Source organism: Nerophis ophidion, unplaced genomic scaffold (genome assembly GCF_033978795.1).
Source record: "Nerophis ophidion isolate RoL-2023_Sa unplaced genomic scaffold, RoL_Noph_v1.0 HiC_scaffold_40, whole genome shotgun sequence".
NCBI lineage: Eukaryota > Metazoa > Chordata > Actinopteri > Syngnathiformes > Syngnathidae > Nerophis > Nerophis ophidion.
The window spans coordinates 648,572-672,230 of NW_026906962.1; the positions used below are offsets into that span (position 1 = coordinate 648,572).

The 23,659-nt window shown below is 37.9% G+C and overlaps 1 protein-coding gene across 1 annotated transcript in view; it reads left to right on the forward strand.

The window, feature by feature from the left end:
* Positions 1-10,308, forward strand: part of LOC133546740 (zinc finger protein 771-like) — a 119,255-nt gene extending 108,947 nt beyond the window's left edge. Inside the window, exon 2 of the mRNA XM_061892555.1 lies at positions 7,195-10,308. Coding sequence (XP_061748539.1) covers positions 7,195-8,132 — 938 coding nt within the window. The 3' untranslated portion in view covers positions 8,133-10,308. The remainder of the gene's footprint in view (positions 1-7,194) is intronic.
* The last annotated feature ends 13,351 nt before the right edge of the window (positions 10,309-23,659 follow it).

A 23,659-nucleotide genomic window follows, 5' to 3' on the forward strand; every position in this document is an offset into this window, starting at 1 on the left:
AAAAACAAGTAATCAAACAGAGACAGAGTTAAATTTGGACTCAAGCTTGAGAAGAGACACAGCCTTGTCCTGTCTTTACCATTCCTGCATTTCTTCCCCAGACCGTTCTCCTCGTTCTTTATTTGATTTTCACCCCCCTTCTTCCCACAGCTGCTTCCTCATGGAAGAGCGTCGTGATCAGCTTTGCCTTCGGTTCCGAACACTTCAAAGAAAGTCCCATAAAATTGTTCGAAGAGGGCCCATAAAATAGATCAAATAAAGAGTTTGTAAAAATACTTAAAAGAGTTCCTGTGTTAGTTGGGCAGACTCTGCCATCTGACCGTCTGGAAGTCCAGTGAACTTTTACAAGCATTCTTCTTAAAAGGCTCCAAATAATTGTGTAAATTATTTGATAAATTACACAATTTTTCTGACAATTATCTTCTGTGTTCTCTCCTGAACAAAACACTGTTGTATCATCCACAAATAATACTAACTTGAAATGTTTTGTAACTTTACAAATGTCATTTATATAAAGATTGAACAATTTTGGTTCGAGTATTGATCCCTGAAGTACCCCACAGGATATATTTAGTGTTGTAGAAGTGTGTTCACCTAGCTTTACGTATTGTTTCCTGTTGGTTAAATTACTTCTAATCCAGTTAAGGACCACCCATCTCATGCCATATCATTCTAAGTTTTTGATTAAAATATTGTGATTCATTGTGTCAAATGCTTTAATTAGATCCATAAACACTGCTGCTGCACATTTTTTATTATCTATTGCATTGGTCATTTTTTCTGTCATTTCAATTAAAGCCATCAAAGTTGAAGTATTAGCTCTCATCGAGTATTCTATGTTTATTTATGAACTCTCTAATCTGTTATTGAACAGTTTTTCAATGATTGTAGAATAATGTGGAAGTTAAGAAACGGGTCTATAATTTGTAAATTGGTGTTTGTCTCCATCTTTATAAATTGGTAAAACTATAGCTATTTTCATTTTGTTTGGGAATGTACCTGTTTGAGATGATAGGTTACTTATAGACATTAAGGGTCCTGAGATCTCTTCAATTACCTTTTTTATCTTTTATATATCAATTCCATTACTATCAGTTGAAGTCTTAGATTTGCATTTCTTCACGACTATAACTATTTCCTCATGTGTCACATTACTGAGGAACATGGAGTTGGGATTTATTAATATAGGCCTCAGTTAAAACTGGGTCCCGGAATCCTTTCTTCCAATTTTGGTCCAATATTTACAAAGGCTTTTAACTACCTCCTTTATGTTGTCATTATGTTTATTTCCATCTAAGAAGTATTGGGGGTAATCCCTCTTAGTGCCAAGACTCATATAAGCTTTGGCTTCAGCCTATTCCTTTTTCCGTCATTCTTTTTCTTTTTTCTGTGTGTGTAAATGTGTATGATTATTAATTATGCATATTCTTTACTGTTAAACTGATCACACAAAATGGTTGATTATTTGATGGAAACAAACTTATTTTATTAAAAAAAACAGCACATGGGACGCGGGTTGTCTTACGTCAGCACTGGAAGTGGTCAAATCAGCTGCTCACCTGGCGTCTTTTTTGGGGATGAATAGGGAAGTCCTTCCTTAGCTGCCGTCTTGTTTTATCATATATTGCTGCCTTTGCACCTGTCAACGTTCACTTTTGTATGCACGTTCAATCAATAAAAAATATTGACTTTGGAGCAATGTTCACAGACTCTATTTAGTGTTTGGCTCTCTATTAGAAGTAACAGGGCCTACCTCTTTAAGACCACTTTTTGTAGATATATAACAGTTTATATTTACAACATTAATATTAACATACTCTTAAAATGTGAAAGAAATGTAAGCTTTTAGTTAATTTGAATATATATATATATATATATATATATATATATATATATATTTAAATGTTTTGTTTGTAATTGGCTTTTAATCTTCATTATTTACTTGACGTTTTTGAAGTATTTCTCTGTATACATATTTATTTTGTACATTTTGGCCAAAAGAGGCACATTTCAATTTCTTACTTACACTTGTTATTACATACGTTGGCCAGAGGGGGAGCACTTCAGATATTTAGACTGACTTGTTATTTCATATGTTGACCAGAGGGGGATGAATAGGGATGTCCTTTAGTCCTTCTTTATCTGCCGTCTTGTTTTATCATATATTCCTGTCTTTGCACATGTCAATGTACAATTTTTATGCACATTAAATCAACAAAAAAATCCTGACTTTGGAGAAATGTTCACAGACTCTTGTATTTGCCTCTTTATTAGATGCAATGGTTTTCTCTATTGGTAGTATGATTTATGTCCTAATTTGTTCACCAGTCCTCATATGGAAATTACTTTTCCTTGTTGATATCTCAAGATGGGCACAAATACAAACCCTGTTTCCATTTGAGTTGGACCCATTTTCAATTGAATGCACTACAAAGACAAAATATTTGATGTTCAAACTCATAAACTTTATTTTTTTTGCAAATAATAATTAACTTATAATTTCATGGCTGCAACACGTGCCAAAGTAGTTGGGAAAGGATGGCATGTTCACCACTGTGTTACATCACATTTTCTTTTAGCAACACTCAATAAACGTTTGGGAACTGAGGAAACTAATTGTTGAAGCTTTGAAAGTGGAATTATTTTTTATTCTTGTTTCATGTAGACCTTCAGTTGTTCAACAGTCCGGGGTCTCGCTGTCCTATTTTATGCGCCACACATTTTCCATGGGAGATAGGTCTGGACTGCAGACGGGCCAGGAAAATACCCGCACTGTTTTACTACGAAAACACGCTGTTGTAACACGTGCTGAATGTGGCTTGGCATTGTCTTGCTGAAATAAGCAGGGGCATCCATTAAAAAGACGGCGCTTGGATGGCAGCATATGTTGTTCCAAAACCTGTATGTACCTTTCAGCATTAATGGTGCCTTCACAGATGTGTAAGTTACCCATGCCTTGGGCATCCGTCCATCCATTTTCTACAATCAATCAATCAATCAATGTTTACTTATATAGCCCTAAATCACTAGTGTCTCAAAGGGCTGCACAAGCCACTACGACATCCTCGGTAGGCCCACATAAGGGCAAGGAAAACTCACACCCAGTGGGACGTCGGTGACAATCATGACTATGAGAACCTTGGAGAGGAGGAAAGCAATGGATGTCGAGCGGGTCTAACATGATACTGTGAAAGTTCAATCCATAATGGATCCAACACAGTCGCAAGAGTCCAGTCCAAAGCGGATCCAACACAGCAGCGAGAGTCCCGTTCACAGCAGAGCCAGCAGGAAAACATCCCAAGCGGAAGCGGATCAGCAGCGCAAAGATGTCCCCAGCCGATACACAGGCGAGCAGTACATGGCCACCGGATCGGACCGGACCCCCTCCACAGGGGAGAGTGGCACATAGAAGAAAAAGAAAAGAAACGGCAGATCAACTGGTCTAAAAAGGGAGTCTATTTAAAGGCTAGAGTATACAAATGAGTTTTAAGGTGAGACTTAAATGCTTTTACTGAGGTGGCATCTCGAACTGTTACCGGGAGGGCATTCCAGAGTACTGGAGCCCGAAATGAAAACGCTCTATAGCCCGCAGACTTTTTTTGGGCTTTGGGAATCACTAATAAGCCGGAGTCCTTTGAACGCAGATTTCTTGCCGGGACATATGGTACAATACAATCGGCAAGATAGGATGGAGCTAGGCCGTGTAGTATTTTATACGTAAGTAGTAAAACCTTAAAGTCACATCTTAAGTGCACAGGAAGCCAGTGCAGGTGAGCCAGTATAGGTATATATGTATGTATATATGTATATAAAGGTATTTACAGTATAGGTATATATGTATGTATATATGTATATAAAGGTATATACAGTATAGGTATATATGTATGTATATATGTATATAAAGGTATATACAGTACAGGCGTAATGTGATCAAACTTTCTTGTTCTTGTCAAAAGTCTAGCAGCCGCATTTTGTACCAACTGTAATCTTTTAATGCTAGACATGGGGAGACCCGAAAATAGTACGTTACAGTAATCGAGACGAGACGTAACAAACGCATGGATAATGATCTCAGCGTCTTTAGTGGACAGAATGGAGCGAATTTTAGCGATATTACGGAGATGAAAGAAGGCCGTTTTAGTAACGCTTTTAATGTGTGCCTCAAAGGAGAGAGTTGGGTCGAAAATAACACCCAGATTATTTACCGTGTCGCCTTGTTTAATTGTTTGGTTGTCAAATGTTAGAGTTGTATCATTAAATAAAGGTCGGTGTCTAGCAGGACCGATAATCAGCATTTCCGTTTTTTTGGCGTTGAGTTGCAAAAAGTTAGCGGACATCCATTGTTTAATTTCATTAAGACACGCCTCCAGCTGACTACAATCCGGCGTGTTGGTCAGCTTTAGGGGCATGTAGAGTTGGGTGTCATCAGCAGAACAGTGAAAGCTAACACCGTATTTGCGTATGATGTCACCTAGCGGCAGCATGTAGATGCTGAAGAGTGCAGGGCCAAGGACCGAACCCTGGGGAACTCCACACGTTACCTTAACGTAGTCCGAGGTCACATTGTTATGGGAGACGCACTGCATCCTATCAGTAAGATAAGAGTTAAACCAAGACAGGGCTAAGTCTGACATAACAATTCGTGTTTTGATACGTTCTAATAAAATATTATGATCGACGGTATCGAAAGCAGCGCTAAGACCGAGGAGCAGTAACATAGATGATTTATCAGAATCCATCGTTAGGAATAGATCATTAGTAATTTTTGCGAGGGCTGTCTCCGTGGAGTGATTTGCCCTGAAACCGGATTGAAAGGTTTCACATAGATTGTTAGACGCTAAGTGTTCATTTAACTTCCCCGCAACAATTTTTTCGAGGATTTTTGAAATAAAGGGAAGGTGAGACACCGGTCGGTAGTTTACCATGAGGTCAGGATTGAGGTTAGGTCTTTTAAGAAGAGGATGAATAACCGCTTTTTTGAATGCTAGGGGAACAGTGCCCGAGGAAAGTGATAAGTTTATAATATTTAGCACTGATGAACCTAATAATACAAAGAGCTCCTTGATCAGTTTCCCAGGAAGTGGAAATGCACCCCCATACCATCACAGATGCTGGCTTTTGAACTTTGCGTCGATAACAGTCTGGATGGTTCGCTTCCCCTTTGGTCCGGATGACACAGTGTCAAATATTTCGTAAAACAATTTGAAATGTGGACTCGTCAGACCACAGAACACTTTTCCTATTTGCATCAGTCCATCTTAGATGATCTCGGGCCCAGAGAAGCCGGCGGCGTTTCTGGATGTTGTTGATAAATGGCTTCCGCTTTGCATAGTAGAGCTTTAAGTTGCACTTACAGATGTAGCGACCAACTGTATTTACTGACAGTGGTTTTCTGAAGTGTTCCTGAGCCCATGTGGTGATTTCATTTAGAGATTCGTGAACGAAAGTCACGGTCATTCAATGTTGGTTTCCGTCCATGCCGCTTACGTGGAGTGATTTCTTCAGATTCTCTGAACCCTTTGATGATATTATGGAGCATAGATGTTGAAATCCCTAAATGTCCTGCAATTGCACTTTGAGAAAGGTTGTTCTTAAACTGTTTGACTATTTGCTCACACAGTTGTGGACAAAGGGGTGTACCTCGCCCCATCCTTTCTTGTGAAAGACTGAGCATTTTTTGGGAAGCTGTTTTTATACCCAATCATGGCACCCACCTGTTCCCAATTAGCCTGCACACCTGTGGGATGTTCCAAATAAGTGTTTGATGAGCATTCCTCAACTTTATCAGTATTTATTGCCACCTTTCCCAACTTCTTGGTCACATGTTGCTGGCATCAAATTCTAAATTTAATGATTTGCAAAAAAAAATGTTTATGAGTTTGTACATCAAATATGTTGTCTTTGTAGCATATTCAACTGAATATGGATTGAAAATGATTTGCAAATCATTGTATTCCGTTTATATTTACATCTAACACAATTTCCCAACTCATATGGAAACAGGGTTTGTACAAAACACACACACACACACCCACACACACACACACACACACACACACACACACACACACACATACATACATACTGTACATTCTTGTATGTGTGACCTTCTTGAGACCTCTGAAAAATGCCTACCTCTTTAGGTTCCCCCTTTTTAGATATATCAAGATTTATATTTACAACATTAATAAAATATACATACTATTCCAATATAAAAAAATAAGCCTTTTGTAAATTTCTTTTGGATTCTGTTTTTTAACTGGTTTTTATTCTACATTATGTGGGCTCTACCGAGGATGTCGTTGTGGTTTGTGTTGTGGTTTGTGCAGCCCTTTGAGACACTAGTGATTTAGGGCTATATAAATAATCATTGATTGATACACTATTTATTTGATGTTATTACGACCTCTCTCTCTCTCTCTCTCTCTCTCTCTCTCTCTCTCTCTCTGCCTCTCTCTTTCTCTGTGTGTGTGTGTAAACATATTTTTTTTAATAATTTTGGCCAAAAGGGGCACATTTCAATGTCTTACATAAACTTGTTATTTCATACGTTGCTCAGAAGGGGAACACATTCAAAACTGACACACAGTCAATTTGAAAAATTCCTCCTTTTTGGGACCACCCTCATTTTGATAGATTTCACCAGCAGGGGTGCAAATGAGGCATTCTCTATTCGATGCAATGGTTTTCCGTATTGGGACCATGATGTATGTCCTAACTTGTTCACACCTGCTCATACGGAAGCTACTTTTCCTTGATGGTGTCTCAAGAATGGTAGAAATAAAATAAATGAATAAATACATACAGTGGATTGCGGGGACCCCTTGAGGTAGTTGTAAGGTGTCCCCAGCTGAATGACAGGTAGTTAACAGCAATGGAACCTCACTGGGTCCATTTGTACACTCTCAGTTACATTAACTTTGATATTATACATGTGGGCCAATAGATAGAAATGCTGTTAAATGTAGCTTTGATGTGGCAAGCTACTTTTGCAGTGTAGCGTGTAGTGTAGCTTGCTACAATTCTCTGAGGATATCTTAACTACATTTAATGGAGAGTAACTTGTAGCTTAGCTTATTACATTTTCCAGGTTGCTTGCCCATCTCTGTCTATTTGGCCTAGCTCACATGTGAATAGTTTGAATACTGCAAACTTCAATAGAGTAACACCTCATTTGTGTTTTATGTTCTGCAGACGTCCAGCAGGTGTCAGCAGAGAGTCATGAAGAGATTCCCTCCAAGCAGCAGGAGTGGAGCTCCAGTGTGGGACAGAAGGAGCTACAGGCCCCCTCCCACATTAAAGAAGAAGAGGAGGAACTGTGGAAGCAGCTTCAAAGGTTGGTGGAGGATAATGATGAAGATGAAGCTCAGTCCTTACAGCTTCATCACAGTCAAAGTGAGGAAAACAGAGGGGCGGAGCTTGTAAGTCAACACATCACAGAAGCTGATGGAGAGCATTGTGAAGATATAAAGTCAGAACCAGACAGCATCTTTGCTCCACTGTCAGACATGGACCACATGATGTCACACTCTTCTGATCACAGTGACCACATCCAAAAACCTTTGGAGAGTAAAAATGACTCTAAAGGTGATACGAGACATCACACTAACAACAAAGACTCTGACTGCTCTGAATGTGAGAAATCATTTAGACTGAAGAGTGATTTTACAGTACACATGAGAATACATACTGGAGAGAAACCTTTTACTTGCTCTGTTTGTAAGAAAAGTTTCTCCACAAAGCAACACATGACCACACACATGAGAACACACACCGGAGAGAAACCTTTTACTTGCTCTGTTTGTAAGAAGAGTTTCTCCGTTAAGCCTGCCATGACCAGACACATGAGAACACACACTGGAGAGAAACCTTTTACTTGCTCTGTTTGTCAGAAGAGTTTCTCCACAAAGTCTAACATGTCCTCACACATGAGAACACATACTGGAGAGAAACCTTTTACTTGCTCTGTTTGTAAGAAGACTTTCTCCACAAAGCCTAACATGTCCTCACACATGAGAACACACACTGGAGAGAAACCATTTAGTTGCACTGTGTGTGATAAGATGTTCTGGCATAAGTATCAGGACAGTAAACACAAGTGTGTAACAGTCATGGAAGCTGCAGGGATTTAAAAACACTTAGTGATTGTGCTAAATGTACTTTAAAAACGCAGCATGTTTAATATGAATGTATATTTGATGTTGTATGTAGTGCCTCTCATCTTCTACTGTTAAATTTAAAGGCCTACTGAAAGCCACTACTACCGACCACGCAGTCTGATAGTTTACATATCAATGATGAAATATTAACATTGCAACACATGCCAATGCGACCTTTTTAGTTTACTAAATTGCAATTTTAAAGGAGAACATTATCACCAGACATATGTAAGGGTCAATATATACCTTGATATTGCAGAAAAAAGACCATATGTTTTTTTAACGGATTTCCGAACTCTAAAAGGGTGAATTTGGCGATTTAAACGCCTTTCAATTGTTCGCTGTCGGAGCAATGACCTTTCACCTGTGACGTTCGAACGGGAAGCAATCCACTATTTTCTCAAACACATTACACACACAAGTCAAATCAGCTCTGTTATTTTTTGTTTTTACTACTGTTTTCCGTCCCTTGGAGACATCATGCCTCGTCGGTGTGTTGTCGGAGGGTGTAACAACACGATCAGGGACGGATTCAAGTTGACTTACGTGGCGTGTGCATCGATTAGCATGGCATGCTAATCGATGCTAACATGCTATTTAGGCTAGCTGTATGTACATATTGCATCGTTATGCCTCATTTGTAGCTATATTTGCATCCAGCCTTTCCCTCCACCCACATTTAATGCCAAACAAACACATACCAATTGACGGATTCAAGTACACCAGTGGTCAAATGATGCAAAAGTCCCTTGTTTGTTCTGCACATTTTACCAACGACAGCTATGCTACGACAGATGGCACAGAGATGTGTGGATATCCTCCGACACTCAAAGCAGATGCATTTCCAACGATAAAGTCAACGAAATCACAAAGGTGAGTTTTGTTGATGTTATTGACTTATGTGCTAATCAGACATATTTGGTCACGGCATGACTGCCAGCTAATCGATGTTAACATGCTATTTAGGCTAGCTGTATGTACATTTGTAGCTATATTTGCCTCCAGCCTTTCCCTCCACCCACATGTTATGCCAAACAAACATTTACCAATCGATGGATTTAAGTTGCTCCAGTGGTCAAAAGATGCAATCGTTGGTTAGAAGGCGATTGCCGAATAGCTTCAATAGCTATTCGCTCAATAGCTTCAGTTTCTTCTTCAATTTCGCTTTCGCTATCTGCCTCCACACTCCAACCATCCGTTTCAAAACATTCGTAATTTGTTGAATCTGCTGAAATCCACGTCTGAATCCGTGCTAATGTCGCTATATCTTGCTGTTCTATCCGCCATGTTTGTTTGTATTGGCGTCACTATGTGACGTCACAGGAAAATGGACGGGTGGATTTACAGATAGCGAAATCAGGCACTTAAAGCCTTTTTTCGGGATAATCCATGATGGATAACATTTTGAAAAAAACTTCAAAAAATAAAATAAACCACTGGGAACTGATTTTTATTGGTTTTAACCCTTCTGAAATTGTGATAATGTTACCCTTTAAATTTCTCTCCAGTTACTTGTTAAAAATGTCGCGGAATGATGACGCATACGCGTGACATCACCTGTTGGAGGGGACATATTAGCGTAGCACCAAACACGGCTAAAAGTCGTCTCTTTTCATCGCGCAATTACAAAGTATTTTGGACACCTGTGTTGCTGAATCTTTTGCAATTTGTTCATTTAATAATGGAGACTATAAAGAAGAATGCTGTTGGTGGAAAGCGGTGGATTGCAGCTGTCTTTAGCACCGAGACACAGCCGGTGTTTCTTTGTATGTTTTTAACACAGAGCGGTCAAGCGAACATGTTTTCTCTACGTCAACCAGCATGTTTTTGGATGGGGAAATTGTGATATATATATTACCGGAGAAATCGTTGGATTATTCGTCGTTCTGCAGCAGCTGTGAGTTTGGCTCCTCGGCTTCTCTCTGAGACACTGGCGTGTTCACCGCAGCCATCCGACCTCGAGGTATGTTTTTACAATCTTACTAAAACACTATTAAAACAATAAGCAGATAAGTGATCTTCCACAATTATCCTAGTAAATGTGTCTAATTACATCTGAAACGCTCACACTGCCGTCTCCCGGAGCCGTCGCGTTTTTTTTTTTTTCTTCTAGTCCTTTACTATCAATATCCTAATTCACAAATCTTTCATCCTCGCTCAAATTAATGGGGAAATTGTTGCTTTCTCGGTCCAAATTGTTGTTACTGCTGGTGGCTCCCATTAAAAACAATGTGAATATGTGTGGAGTCCTACAACTCGTGACATCACGCGCACATACTTCCAGTAAAGGCAGGGCTTTTTTATTAGCGACCAAAAGTTGCCTACTTTATCGTGGATGTTCTCTACTAAATCCTTTCAGCAAAAATATGGCAATATCGCGAAATGATCAATTATGACACATAAAATGCACCTGCTATTCCCGTTTAAATTAGAAAATCTAATTTCAGTAGGCTTCTAAAGTTAAAGTACCAATGATGGTCACACACACACTAGGTGTGGCAAAATTATTCTCTTCATTTGACCAATCACCCTTGATCACCCCCTGGGAGCTGAGGGGAGCAGTGGGCAGCAGCGGTGCCGCGCCTGGGAATCATTTTTTGGTGATTTAACCCCCAATTCCAACCCTTAATGCTGAGTCTTTGGTATGACTTGGCCGGGATTTGAACTCACGACCTACCCATCTCAGGACGGACACTCTAACCACTAAGTCACTGAGTAGGTTATATGTTGTCCTGTGGTTACTTTTTAAGTTGTGTGCATGTATTAAACATTATATATGTAGCGACATTTTATTATTTTCATTTGTTTTTTCCCACACATTTTTTCCATTGCATTTTATTAATGTTATTATCCAATTAAAAGTATGAATGAATCAAAACGTGGACTCTGGTAGATGAGCAGCATTGTTACATCATGGATGTTAACTACCGCAAAACATCAACAAAGAAGAAAAAGGCTGAAGTTAGCAACACATCACTGAACTTTAGAGCCATCGTGAGTGGAGTTGCTTGTTTTTATTGTTGCATTTGTACTTATTTCACCTCACATCTTCACTTTTAATCCTAAAGTCTTCTTAAAATACATTGTTGTAGGCTTCTAATATTGATGTTTATGATGTGTGTGTGTAGTCTGTGGAAAGTGTTGTTGTCCCTTGTGGATCCATTTGTTCACTTGAACGGATACATCATCATCGTTATCATTATCAAAATACAGATTTAAGTACTGTATTAGAGTGCCTCTTGTAGTACTCCAACTCGCCACACTGAGAAGTGGGGGCAATCCTGAGCTAGCAGATGCATGTTGCTATCATGTTTTATCAGCGAGGAAGACAGCATTTGTGTTTACTTTTTTGTCGGATCCAGGTTGTATTGCTCCACTGAATAAATGAATCACTATGGCTGCCAATATGTAGGATTTTATATATATATATATATATATATATATATATATATATATATATATATATATATATATATATATATATACATAAAATCCTACATATATATATATGTTTAAAGGCCTACTGAAATGAGATTTTCTTATTTAAACGATGTGTCATACTTGATCATTTCGCGATATTGCCATATTTTTGCTGAAAGGATTTAGTAGAGAACATCCACGATAAAGTTCGCAACTTTTGGTGCTGATAAAAAAGCCTCGCCTTTACCGGAAGTCGCAGACGATGACGTCACATGTTGATGGCTCCTCACATCTTCACATTGATTTTAATGGGAGCCTCCAACAAAAACAACTATTCGGACAGAGAAAACGACAATTTCCCCATTAGTTTGAGCGAGGATGAAAGATTCGTGTTTGAGTATATTGATAGCTAAGGACAAGAAAAAAAATAACAAGTAAAAAAAAAAAATGCGATTGCATTGGGACGGATTCAGATGTTTTTAAACACATTTACTTAGATAATTCTGGGAAATCCCTTATCTTTCTATTGTGTTGCTAGTGTCTTAGTGAGTTTAACAGTACCTGATAATCGGAGGTGTGTGTTCACGGGTAGAGGTGGGTAGAGTAGCCAGAAATTGTACTCAAGTAAGAGTACTATTACTTTAGAGATTTATTACTCAAGTAAAAGTAAGGAGTAGTCACCCAAATATTTACTTGAGTAAAAGTAAAAAGTATGTTGTGAAAAAACTACTCAAGTACTGAGTAACTGATAAGTAACCTGATTACGGCAAAAAATAATGCAAAAAAACATAAAAATAGCAATGAGCAAATTCATAGCCAGGAATATCTCTTAAGCAACTAAAACAATAATATATATTAAATAATAGTACATTAAAATAAAATTGAAAAATGGCACATTGAGCCACAATAACTTAACAGCACCATAGGCTCAGTAGGCATTCATTGATTTGATTGATTGATTGATTGATTGATTGATTGATTGATTACAACTTGTATTAGTAGATTGCACAGTACAGTACATATTCCGTACAATTGACCACTAAATGGTAACACCCCAATAAGTTTTTCAACCTTAATCAATTACTTAATAAATGATCAAGTCGAGGTGATCTACCTCATATATACATATACATACGCACACATATCATACATACACACACATCATTTATACACACACATATATATACACATACATTTATATATACAGTATATCATTTATATTTATTTATTTTGCTGTTTTTGTTGACATGTTAAAGGTGTTTTAATGAATATACATGCATGTTTAACATATAGATTCCTATCTTTCATGAAGACAAGAATATAAGTTGGTGTATTACCTGATTCTGACGACTTGCATTGATTGGAATCAGACGTCCACGTTTTCAAATGGAGGAGAAAAAAATTTGCTCCTTCCTGTCTAATACCACATGAAAGTCGTTGGTTTTTGGCATCTTATTTGTCCAGCTTCTATATTCGTTTTTATACACTTTACAAGAAATACATTGGCGGCAATCTCCTTATCTTGCTAGCTCGTTTGCGCTGGCTTTCGGAGACTCTTATTTTGTTAATGCAGGCGCGATGGAGCGGCGCTTTTATTGTGAAGACAGGAACTGTGCGATCAGTCTTTAGGCTTTTGACGGGAAGTACGGTTGAAATAAAAAGTGTATTTTTTCCTTTACACTTTTGATTGATTGATTTAAACTTTTATTAGTAGATTGCACAGTACAGTGCATAATCCGTACAATTGACCACTAAATGGTAACACCCCAATAAGTTTTTCAACACGTTTAAGTCGGGTTTTACGTATCACGGTCATGTGACCGCCTGGCTCTGTTTGATTGGTCCAACTTCACCAGTGACTGCATGTGATTGGTGAAACGCAGGCATGCGTAGTTCCTACTTTGAAGCTCTGTCATTAACCAAAATAAACATTAATAGATCGATAAAAAAAAGTAGCGAGTAGTGAGCTTAATGTAGATAAATGGAACGGAGTAAAAGTAGCATTTCTTCTCTATAAATATACTCAAGTAAAAGTAAAAGTATGTTGCATAAAAACTACTCGTAGAAGTACAATTTATCCCAAAAGTTACTCAAGTAAATGTAACGCGTTACTACCCACCTCTGGTGACATTGTTGTTTGAGTAACAATATTTTTAATGTGCTTCTACATTTATAGATTAGATATTTTATATTAGTGCTATTTTCAGTCCAGCACATGCCTTAATATGCAACAATGTGTAATTTTATTAAAAAAAAAAGAAAGAACAATTTGAGTAAACAGTACGAGACTTATTTTACATGGAAAAAACATTTTGTGTGTATGTACACACACACACGCGCACGCACACACACACACACACACACACATATATATATATACATATATGTATATGTATATATGTATATATATATATATATATATATATATATATATATATATATATATATATATATAGATATAGATAGATATCGTCATGCAATTTCAGATTCATATGAAATATTGAAGTATTACATATTTGTACTTGTAATTGTTAATAATCCCATAGATTATCACCTTTATATGATATACATATGTACTGGTTCACATCTGAAACATCTTCTGGACCACTTCATTTATTACTCTGTATTTGATTGTGTTGTGATTGTTTTATATGTATGTCCCCAGACCTTTATGCAGTATAAAAGTGAAAGGATGGTTTTGTTTTTACAAACTTACATTTGTGGATACATCAAATAAATCCAGTATTGTGTTTTAAACATTTTTCATGTATTTTTTTTTTCTTTTTCAACATCCCCAAAACAACATCAATATCAGTCAAAGTTTGGAGTGTCAGACAAAAGCCAATATTGTACATCATCCCACAGAGATTTACTTTGCATACATTCTTAAAATAAACTGTTTATTTTGTTTCCCTATCACAGAACCAACAAGTGTTGTCTTCAATTGCAAAACAACATACAAAATATTATTTTAAGTGCTCAATTCCATCTTTATTTTTCTGTGATTAACTCTTTTGCCTTAGAAAGAATGGAAACTTAAGTTATGAGTATTTTTTTTGTTCCAGAGAAAATAATAAGAAGAAGAAATAGTAAAGAATTAAAAAAAGATGCAGTAACTAGAATATTTTGAATGAAAGCCTTTTTAAATTTTGTAATATTTTTTATTTGCAGGTTGTGCTTAATGAAATCTTCAATTATTAAAATATCTTTATCACTCAGTAAGTGCATCCGTGACCAAATGCCTTTTTCAAACCATTGCTGTACAAAGATGGATTTGTTTCTCATTTTAATGTACGAACAATTCCATAGTGGAGTATTGTGTGTGATGAAGTTGTGTTTGTAAATTAGTTTCCAGTACAACAACACTTGCTGGTAGGGATGGGTACTGTTCACTTCTAATTCCATGTTTTATGTGTTATATATGTCAATATATTGTGTGTTTGTATTTTGCCAACATGGTAGAATCACATGATAGGCAGGTTGTATCATGTTTTTCTGTCACCTTGAGGAAATGGCATAAAGAGGAAGATGACAATATAATGTCACTTGGACAATGATGTACAGAACAGAGGAGATTTCGTTCATTTTTATTTTTGCTTTTAGGCAATTCTTTTGTATTATTATTTTTTCACAAAACCTCTCTATTATTCAGCTATGGATTTTTGGTAGCTGCTTAAAAATAATTAATACAGAAAGCTTTACTTTAATAAGTGTATTGTTTTCCATTGATACACACAATTGGGAACTGACGTTGCCAAGAATGGAACTCACGTCTTGTAGAATAAAAGGCCAACGCACCAACCATTGTGCTATCAAAGTTTTGTTGACGTTACCAACAACAATCAGTAATCTAATGTTTATGAAATGGACATCAAGTTTGTTGTTTTGATTCAGTTTGTCATCCTTCTTTGATTCCAGTGGCATTTAAAAAACCTGTTTTTATTCTCCCTCCATATTCCCAACTGACCACAAGACTCAAAAGACAACATTTTCGATGGAGCTTGGGCGGTTTATAACTTGTCGAATTTCCCAGCAAATCTGTACTGCTTCCTGAAGCGGTCACGGGGCTTCTTACGTCATCATTTCTGGCTCCTCCCCTGAATGAAATAGGCCTCCATACACGCCTGATGGAAACACCCCCTCCATTAGTCCACACACGCCTCCAAGCCTCCGCACCATCGGAAGCGGACCAAGGACGGGGGCTGACACCGATATATCAATTTAATAGCATGACACATAGATAGAAAAAATAGAAAAAAATGGAAAAAAGTCGATACGGTTGGGCGATTAAACGATGTCAATAAATATTGCAAAAGACATCAAATCGAAACCAATTAAAAAAACAGTCATTTGAAAAAAAACATAGGGCTGGGCTGTAAAACAATACAATATATATAATGATAGACACATGACTGATGTCAAAAAAGTAGGACAATGGCCAATAGGGCTGGCTGATAAAACTAGACACATAACTTATGTGGGGGGAGGGGGCACCAGACTTTTGAAGAGGGAACGTGCGCCCTCCTGTGGACTTCTGCTGTAACTGCACACACTAGCAAATTCATTATTTCCAAGTGTGCATTATTTAGTGTCCAAGACTTCGAATTTGTCATTTACATGTTTAGTGTATAAATATGAATTAAACAAATGTTTAATATATGAATATTAAATACTTGTTTAGTGTATAAATATTAAACACATGTTCAGTGTATAAATAGTAAAAACATGTTTAGTGCATGAATATAAGTGTATGAGAAACCTAACTTATGTAAAAAAATATATAATTACAAAAAAATTGAATAAAAAAAGGAAAAAGGCCAATAGGGCTGAGCGATGAAACGATATCAATAATTATCGAACAAGATCAATTAAAAAAATATTATTTCTGAAAAAATTCCCTAAAGGGCTGGGCCGTTAAACTAAACCAATATATAACATGACACATAGAGAGAAACAAATAGAAAAAAATGGAAACAAGCCGATAGAGCTGGCCGATAAAACGATGTCAATATATATTGCAAAAGACATCAAATCGAAATCAATTAAAAAAACAGTAATTTGAAAAAAAAACAATAGGGCTGGCCTGTAAAACAATATAATATATATAATGATAGACACATAACTGATGTAAAAAAAATAGGAAAATGGTCAATATGTGGGAGGAAGGAAGAAGAGAGGGAGAGAGAGAAAGAGAGAGAGAGAGAAAAAGAGAGTGAGAAAGAGAGAGCGAGACAGAGAGAGAGAGAGACCAGACTTATTAAGAGGGAACGTGCGCCCTCCTGTGGACTTCTGCTGCAACTGCACACACAAAGAAATTCATTACTTCCAAGTGTGCCTTATTTAGTGTCCCAGACTTCCAATTCCTCCTTTACTAATTAAACAACTTTATATATATATATATATATATATATATATATATATATATATATATATATATATATATAAGAGAGAGAGAGAGAGAGAGAGAGAGAACCAGACTTATTAAGAGGGATCATGCGCCCACCTGTGGACTTCTGCTGCAACTGCACACACAAAGAAATTCATTACTTCCAAGTGTGCCTTATTTAGTGTCCCAGACTTCCAATTCGTCCTTTACTAATTAAATAGCTTTTTAATATATGAATATTAAAAACGTATTTAGTGTATAAATATTAAATACATGTTTAGCGTATAAATTGTATATATATATATATATATATATATATATATATATATATATAAAGAGAGAGAGAGAGAGAACCAGACTTATTAAGAGGGAATGTGCGCACTCCTGTGGACTTCTGCTGCAACTGCACACACTAAGAAATTCATTACTTCCAAGTGTGCCTTATTTAGTGCCCCAGACTTCCAATTCCTCCTTTACATGTTTAGTGTATAAGTATTAATTAAACAACTGTTTGATATATGAATATTAAAAACGTATTTAGTGTATAAATATTAAATACATGTTCAGCGTATAAATTAAATATATATATATATATATATATATATATATATATATATATATATATGTATATATATAGAGAGAGAGAGAGAAAGAGAGCCAGAAAGAGAGAGAGAGAGTGAGAGAGATAGAGAGAGACATAACGAGACAGAGAGAGAGAGAGAGAGAGACCAGACTTATTAAGTGGGAACGTGCGCCCTCCTGTGGACTTCTGCTGCAACTGCACACACGAATAAATTCATTACTTCCAAGTGTGCCTTATTTAGTGTCCCAGACTTCCAATTCCTCCTTTACATGTTTAGTGTATAAGTATTAATTAAACAACTGTTTAATATATGAATATTAAAAACGTGTTTAGTCTATAAATATTAAATACACGTTTAGCATATAAATTAAATATATATTTATATATACATATATATACATAGAGAGAGAGCGAGTGAGAGGGACAAAGAGAGTGAGAAAAAAGAGAGAGAGAGAGAGAGAGAGAGACCAAACTTATGAAGAGGGAACGTGCGCCCTCCTGTGGACTTCTGCTGCAACTGCACACACAAAGAAATTCATTATTTCCAAGTGTGCCTGATTTAGTGTCCCAGACTTCCAATTCGTCCTTTACTAATTAAACAACTTTTTAATATATGAATATTAAAAACGTATTTAGTGTATAAATATTAAATACATGTTTAGCGTATAAATTGTATAAATATATATATATATATATATATATATCTATATATATATATGTATATATATATATATATATATATATGTAGGTGTGGGAAAAAATCACAAGACTACTTCATCTCTACAGAACTGTTTCATGAGGGGTTCCCTCAATCATCAGGAGATTTTGCGCTCTACCACGGTATCGAGCACTATTCTCTGGATAATCCAATCAAGACATATATATATATATATATATATAAATATATATATATATATATATATATATATATATATATATATATATATATATATAAGAGAGAGAGAGAGAACCAGACTTATTAAGAAGGAATGTGCGCCCTCCTGTGGACTTCTGCTGCAACTGCACACACAAAGAACTTCATTACTTCCAAGTGTGCCTTATTTAGTGTCCCAGACTTCCAATTCCTCCTTTACATGTTTAGTGTATAAGTATTAATTAAACAACTGTATAATATATGAATATTAAAAACGTATTTAGTGTATGAATATTAAATACATGTTCAGCGTATACATTAAATATATATGATAGGTTGATTGGCAACACTAAATGGTCCCTAGTGTGTGAATGTGAGTGTGAATGTTGTCTGTCTATCTGTGTTGGCCCTGCGATGAGGTGGCGACTTGTCCAGGGTGTACCCCGCCTTCCGCCCGATTGTAGCTGAGATAGGCGCCAGCGCCCCCCGCGACCCCGAAAGGGAATAAGCGGTAGAAAATGGATGGATGGATATATATATATAGAGAGAGAGAGACAGAGAGAGAGAGAGAGAGAGAGAGAGACCAGACTTATTAAGAGGGAATGTGCGCCCTCCTGTGGACTTCTGCTGCAACTGCACACAAAGAACTTCATTATTTCCAAGTGTGCCTTATTTAGTGTCCCAGACTTCCAATTCCTCCTTTACATGTTTAGTGTATAAGTATTAATTAAACAACTGTTTAATATATAATTATTAAAAAAAAAACTTGTTTAGTGTATAAATATTAAATACATGTTCAACGTATAAATTAAATGTATATAATATATATATATATATATATATATATAGAGAGAGAGAGAGAGAGAGAGAGAAAGAAAGAGAGAGCAAGAGAGAGACAAAGAGCTAGACAGAGAGAGAGAGAGAGAGAGAGAGAAAGAAAGAGAGAAAGAGAGAGCGAGAGGCACACAACCAGACTTATTAAGAGTGAACGTGCGCCCTCCTGTGGACTTCTGCTGCAACTGCCCACACAAAGAACTTCATTACTTCCAAGTGTGCCTTATTTAGTGTCCCAGACTTCCAATTCCTCCTTTACATGTTTAGTGTATAAGTATTAATTAAACAACTGTATAATATATGAATATTAAAAACTTGTTTAGTGTATAAGTATTAATTAAACAACTGTTTAATATATAATTATTTTTAAAAAAAACTTGTTTAGTGTATAAATATTAAATACATGTTTAACGTATAAATTAAATGTATATAATATATATATATATATAGAGAGAGAGAGAGAGAGAGAGAGCAAGAGAGAGACAAAGAGCTAGACAGAGAGAGAGAGAGAGAGAGAGAGAGAGAGAGAGAGAGAGAGAGAGAGTGAGTGAGAGAGAGGGAGAGAGAAAGAGAGAGAAAAAGAGAGAGAGCGAGAGAGACCAGACTTATTAAGAGGGAACGTGCGCCCTCCTGTGGACTTCTGCTGCCTCTGCTGTCGTGGAAATTTCCTAAAGATGATCCTTTAGTGACAAATAGCTTTAAAATGATTTATTAAAGTAACAAACAAATAATAACAAGCTTTGCAAAGCGAGACCAAACCAGAACGACACATCCGTTCGTTCCAGCTTGTTCTAACTCTTTTAGAATATGTCATGACAATATTATATTCTCAGAAGTCCCACCCTCCATGCTCATTAACATACAGTATCCCAGTAAAAGAATGCCCAAGGTCCTGTGAAGGGGAGAGGGTGTGGTTTGTCCAGAAGGGTGACACAGAAGACAGAGCTTGATCAGATTAGAGGTCTCCTGCAGAACGTCACATTCCTAAGCCTAATAAACAACTTTTGGCGACCCGTTTAAAGAACATCATCAATTAAAACAAGTACAAGTAATTTTGCTATCACAATCCTCCCTTTTATTACCTATAATAAACTACAAACAACAACATTACTAACTAGCGAAAAAAACACACACCAAATAACCCTTAGAAAGTAATAACATGATTAAAAATAAAATTACAAAACGCCACACAAATACTCAACCTAATCAACATTATAATCAAATAACATCTCAAAGAACGGATCTTCATTTCCATCCTTGAAATCTACCTCACCTTGTCCCAAGGCTGTGTACTGAACGAACGTAGACGAAATCATACGCGTGATTAGTGATCTTATCAGCGGAATCACACAAACTGACAAGACAAACAATAGAGCTAAGACCACTAGCATAATCGTCCCAATTTGCATTATCCACGAACGCCAGTTTGCTACTCAGGACGGATCCACCACAAAATCTTCTCCTATTGCGTCTCGCAGAGAAGTCAAATTCTGAATACCCTGCGAAATGACGGAATCATCTCCAGTATTGTCTGGAATGTACGTACAGCACCATGAATTCAGCAGAGCACAAACTCCTCCGACGCTCGCTACCAAATGGTCTAATACTATACGATTTTGCAAAGTCACTGCCCGTAACGCCTTCATTTCCACTCTGCTCGCCTCCGTAATAGTAACTGTCCAATTTACAAAACCTGAAAACCGATGATTCAGCATCTCCATTCTAAGCATGAGTTTCCCCACGCCCAGCTGTGGAAACAATGACAATGCCACCTTTTCTCCTGGTGTCCAAAGTTCAAGATCTGCAGGCACATTTGTACCCCAAATCGCATCATGGGGTGCATACTCACGCTTACCCCTATGACTCGGAACAGCTGACACAATGTAAGAGTGGTCAGCAGCTGTTATCATAGCACAACGGCCCATCCAATTCTATGGCAATCTAACATAAACGTTAAAGCCACAAAGCCACAGAACATCCTCCTGAGGCCGCGTGCCAGTTTGATCTGTAAAATAGGGAGAACAGCCCCCTCCTTGCGCAGCCTGTGAAATGTTCAAACTAGTGTTACCGTGATATGTAGTGCATGAACTAGTCACATTTAAACAATACATCAGTGGAATTTGTCCCATCTGCACTGGCGGCTCTCTAAGGCTCCAAGATACCGCATAACACGCACATTTCATACCCGGCCTAATATAAACTGGACCAAAAAGCACATTCGTATCATTATCGGACCACAGATCATAAAAATCTAACTTCGGATCTTCAAGCGAAGACAAAGGTGTCCCCGTATGCGCTTTAACCGTATCATTCAGATTTGCTGCAAAAATGTATAACACATCCTGGGAAAATATCTATAACCCTCCATTACAGGCTTAGGTGTGACATGTGGATTGGACGCCGCTATAGGCATATATGTACAGACATAGCAGTTTGAGACATTATGTGAATCCGCTACACATTTGTCCTGGTGATTTTGGCCCTCAGCGCCTTCACCTGTGTCTGCAAACTAGTAGTGTTTCTCTAAAGATGTGATGCGAGGGAGGTGTGTGTAACCCTCGTCTCTGCAGCCGCGGATCCTGTCGTAGGAGCCAAAAGCGATTTTACAGCTCCTCACTCCTCTGCTGCCACCGCTACAGGGCCCGAAATCGCCTTGCAATGCGAAGCGTGGACCCACGTCGGCCGTTCTTCCACTTTCACTGCAGTGTGGGTGACGAGGAGAACTTGGAACGGGCCGAGCCAGCCTCATTGTTTCCAGCTCTTCCGTCTGAAGTTCTTGTTAAGCACGAAGTCGCCCGGCACAATGGTGTGTAGAGGATGATCCGCTCGCCCCGGAAGCGCCAAAGAGACTTGCCTTCGAATATTAGCAAAACACTTTGTTAAAGATATACAATATCTTACCAGTCCGTGTTCACAGAGGGTCGTCTCAATTGGCAGTCCTGATGGTCCTATCCCCACATTAGGGGGGACTGCAAACAGAATCTCAAAAGGTGACAGGTTATGACGCGTGCACACCTGCATACGCATGTACATGACAACTATCCGCAAACATTTAGGCCAGCTGAGCTTAGTCTCTTCACAACATTTGGCAAGTTTTAATTGAATTGTTCCGTTTTCTCTTTCAACAGCACCTCCGGATTGTGATGGTAGCTGCAATGAGTTCTCAAATCAATTTGCAAATAATCAGACAATTGCTGTATCACCTCATTTACAAAATGTGAACCATTGTCACTCCATAACTTCTTCGGAATGCCCCACTTTGCCACAATTTCAGTTAAAAGTGCTTTTGCCACTGCAGCGGAAGAAGCATGTTTCGCTGGGAAGGCTTCTACCCATTCTGAAAACATATCAACCATCCATCCACCCATCCATTTTCTACCGCTTATTCCCTTTTGGGGTCGCGGGGGGCGCTGACGCCTATCTCAGCTACAATCGGGCGGAAGGCGGGGTACACCCTGGACAAGTCGCCACCTCATCGCAGGGCCGACACAGATGCACAGACAACATTCATACTCACATTCACACACTAAGGACCATTTACACATCACTAGACAATATTTTTTCCCTTCACTGGGTGTAAGTTCAATGAAATCCATCATGACATGCTCAAAAGCCCTACTAGGCGGTGGGTGTGCTGCTTGTGGTAATGGTCTAAGTTTACCTGGATTATTTTGAGCACAAATCAAACAACTTTTACAGAGATGTTCTGTGAAAACGTAAAAGCCCTTAGTAAACCAGAATTGCTGTACTGCTCGACACATCCCTCCCTTTGACACATGGTCCAACCCATCACTCAATTTCACATAACAATCAAACAAGCGTTTAGGAAGACAAGGCTTCCCATCCATCCATCCATTTTCTGCCGCTTATTCCCTTTGGGGTGGCGGGGGGCGCTGGTGCCTATCTCAGCTACAATCGGGCGGAAGGCAGTGTACCCCCTGGACAAGTCACCACCGCATCGCAGGGCCAACACAGATAGACAGACAACATTCATACAAAGCTTCAGGCGTCAGGGCCAAACCCGGCTCCATCCCGGAAAACAGAACCAGAATTAGCCCATGCCTGTCGTTCCTCGCCCACAAACAACTCGCCACTTGCGCCAACAAGGAGGAAATCTCAGTCGGAGAAGTCACCGCAGTCAAAGTCAGGTGTGCGTCATACTTTTCGTCAGTCGGAGATGCTAATTGCACCGAACGTAGCAAATGAATTTTTGCCGCATAATTAATTCTATATGCATCAACTGCTTGCGAATAGAATACATTTTTTCCCGCGTGCACACGGTTGCCAATCCTTTGCCAAAAAACAGTCATGCATAAAAGGATTTAAATCCCGCCAATTATCAGATTTAGCTTTTACTATCGGAATGTGCGGACTGGAATTTTCAACATGATCCAATATTTCTT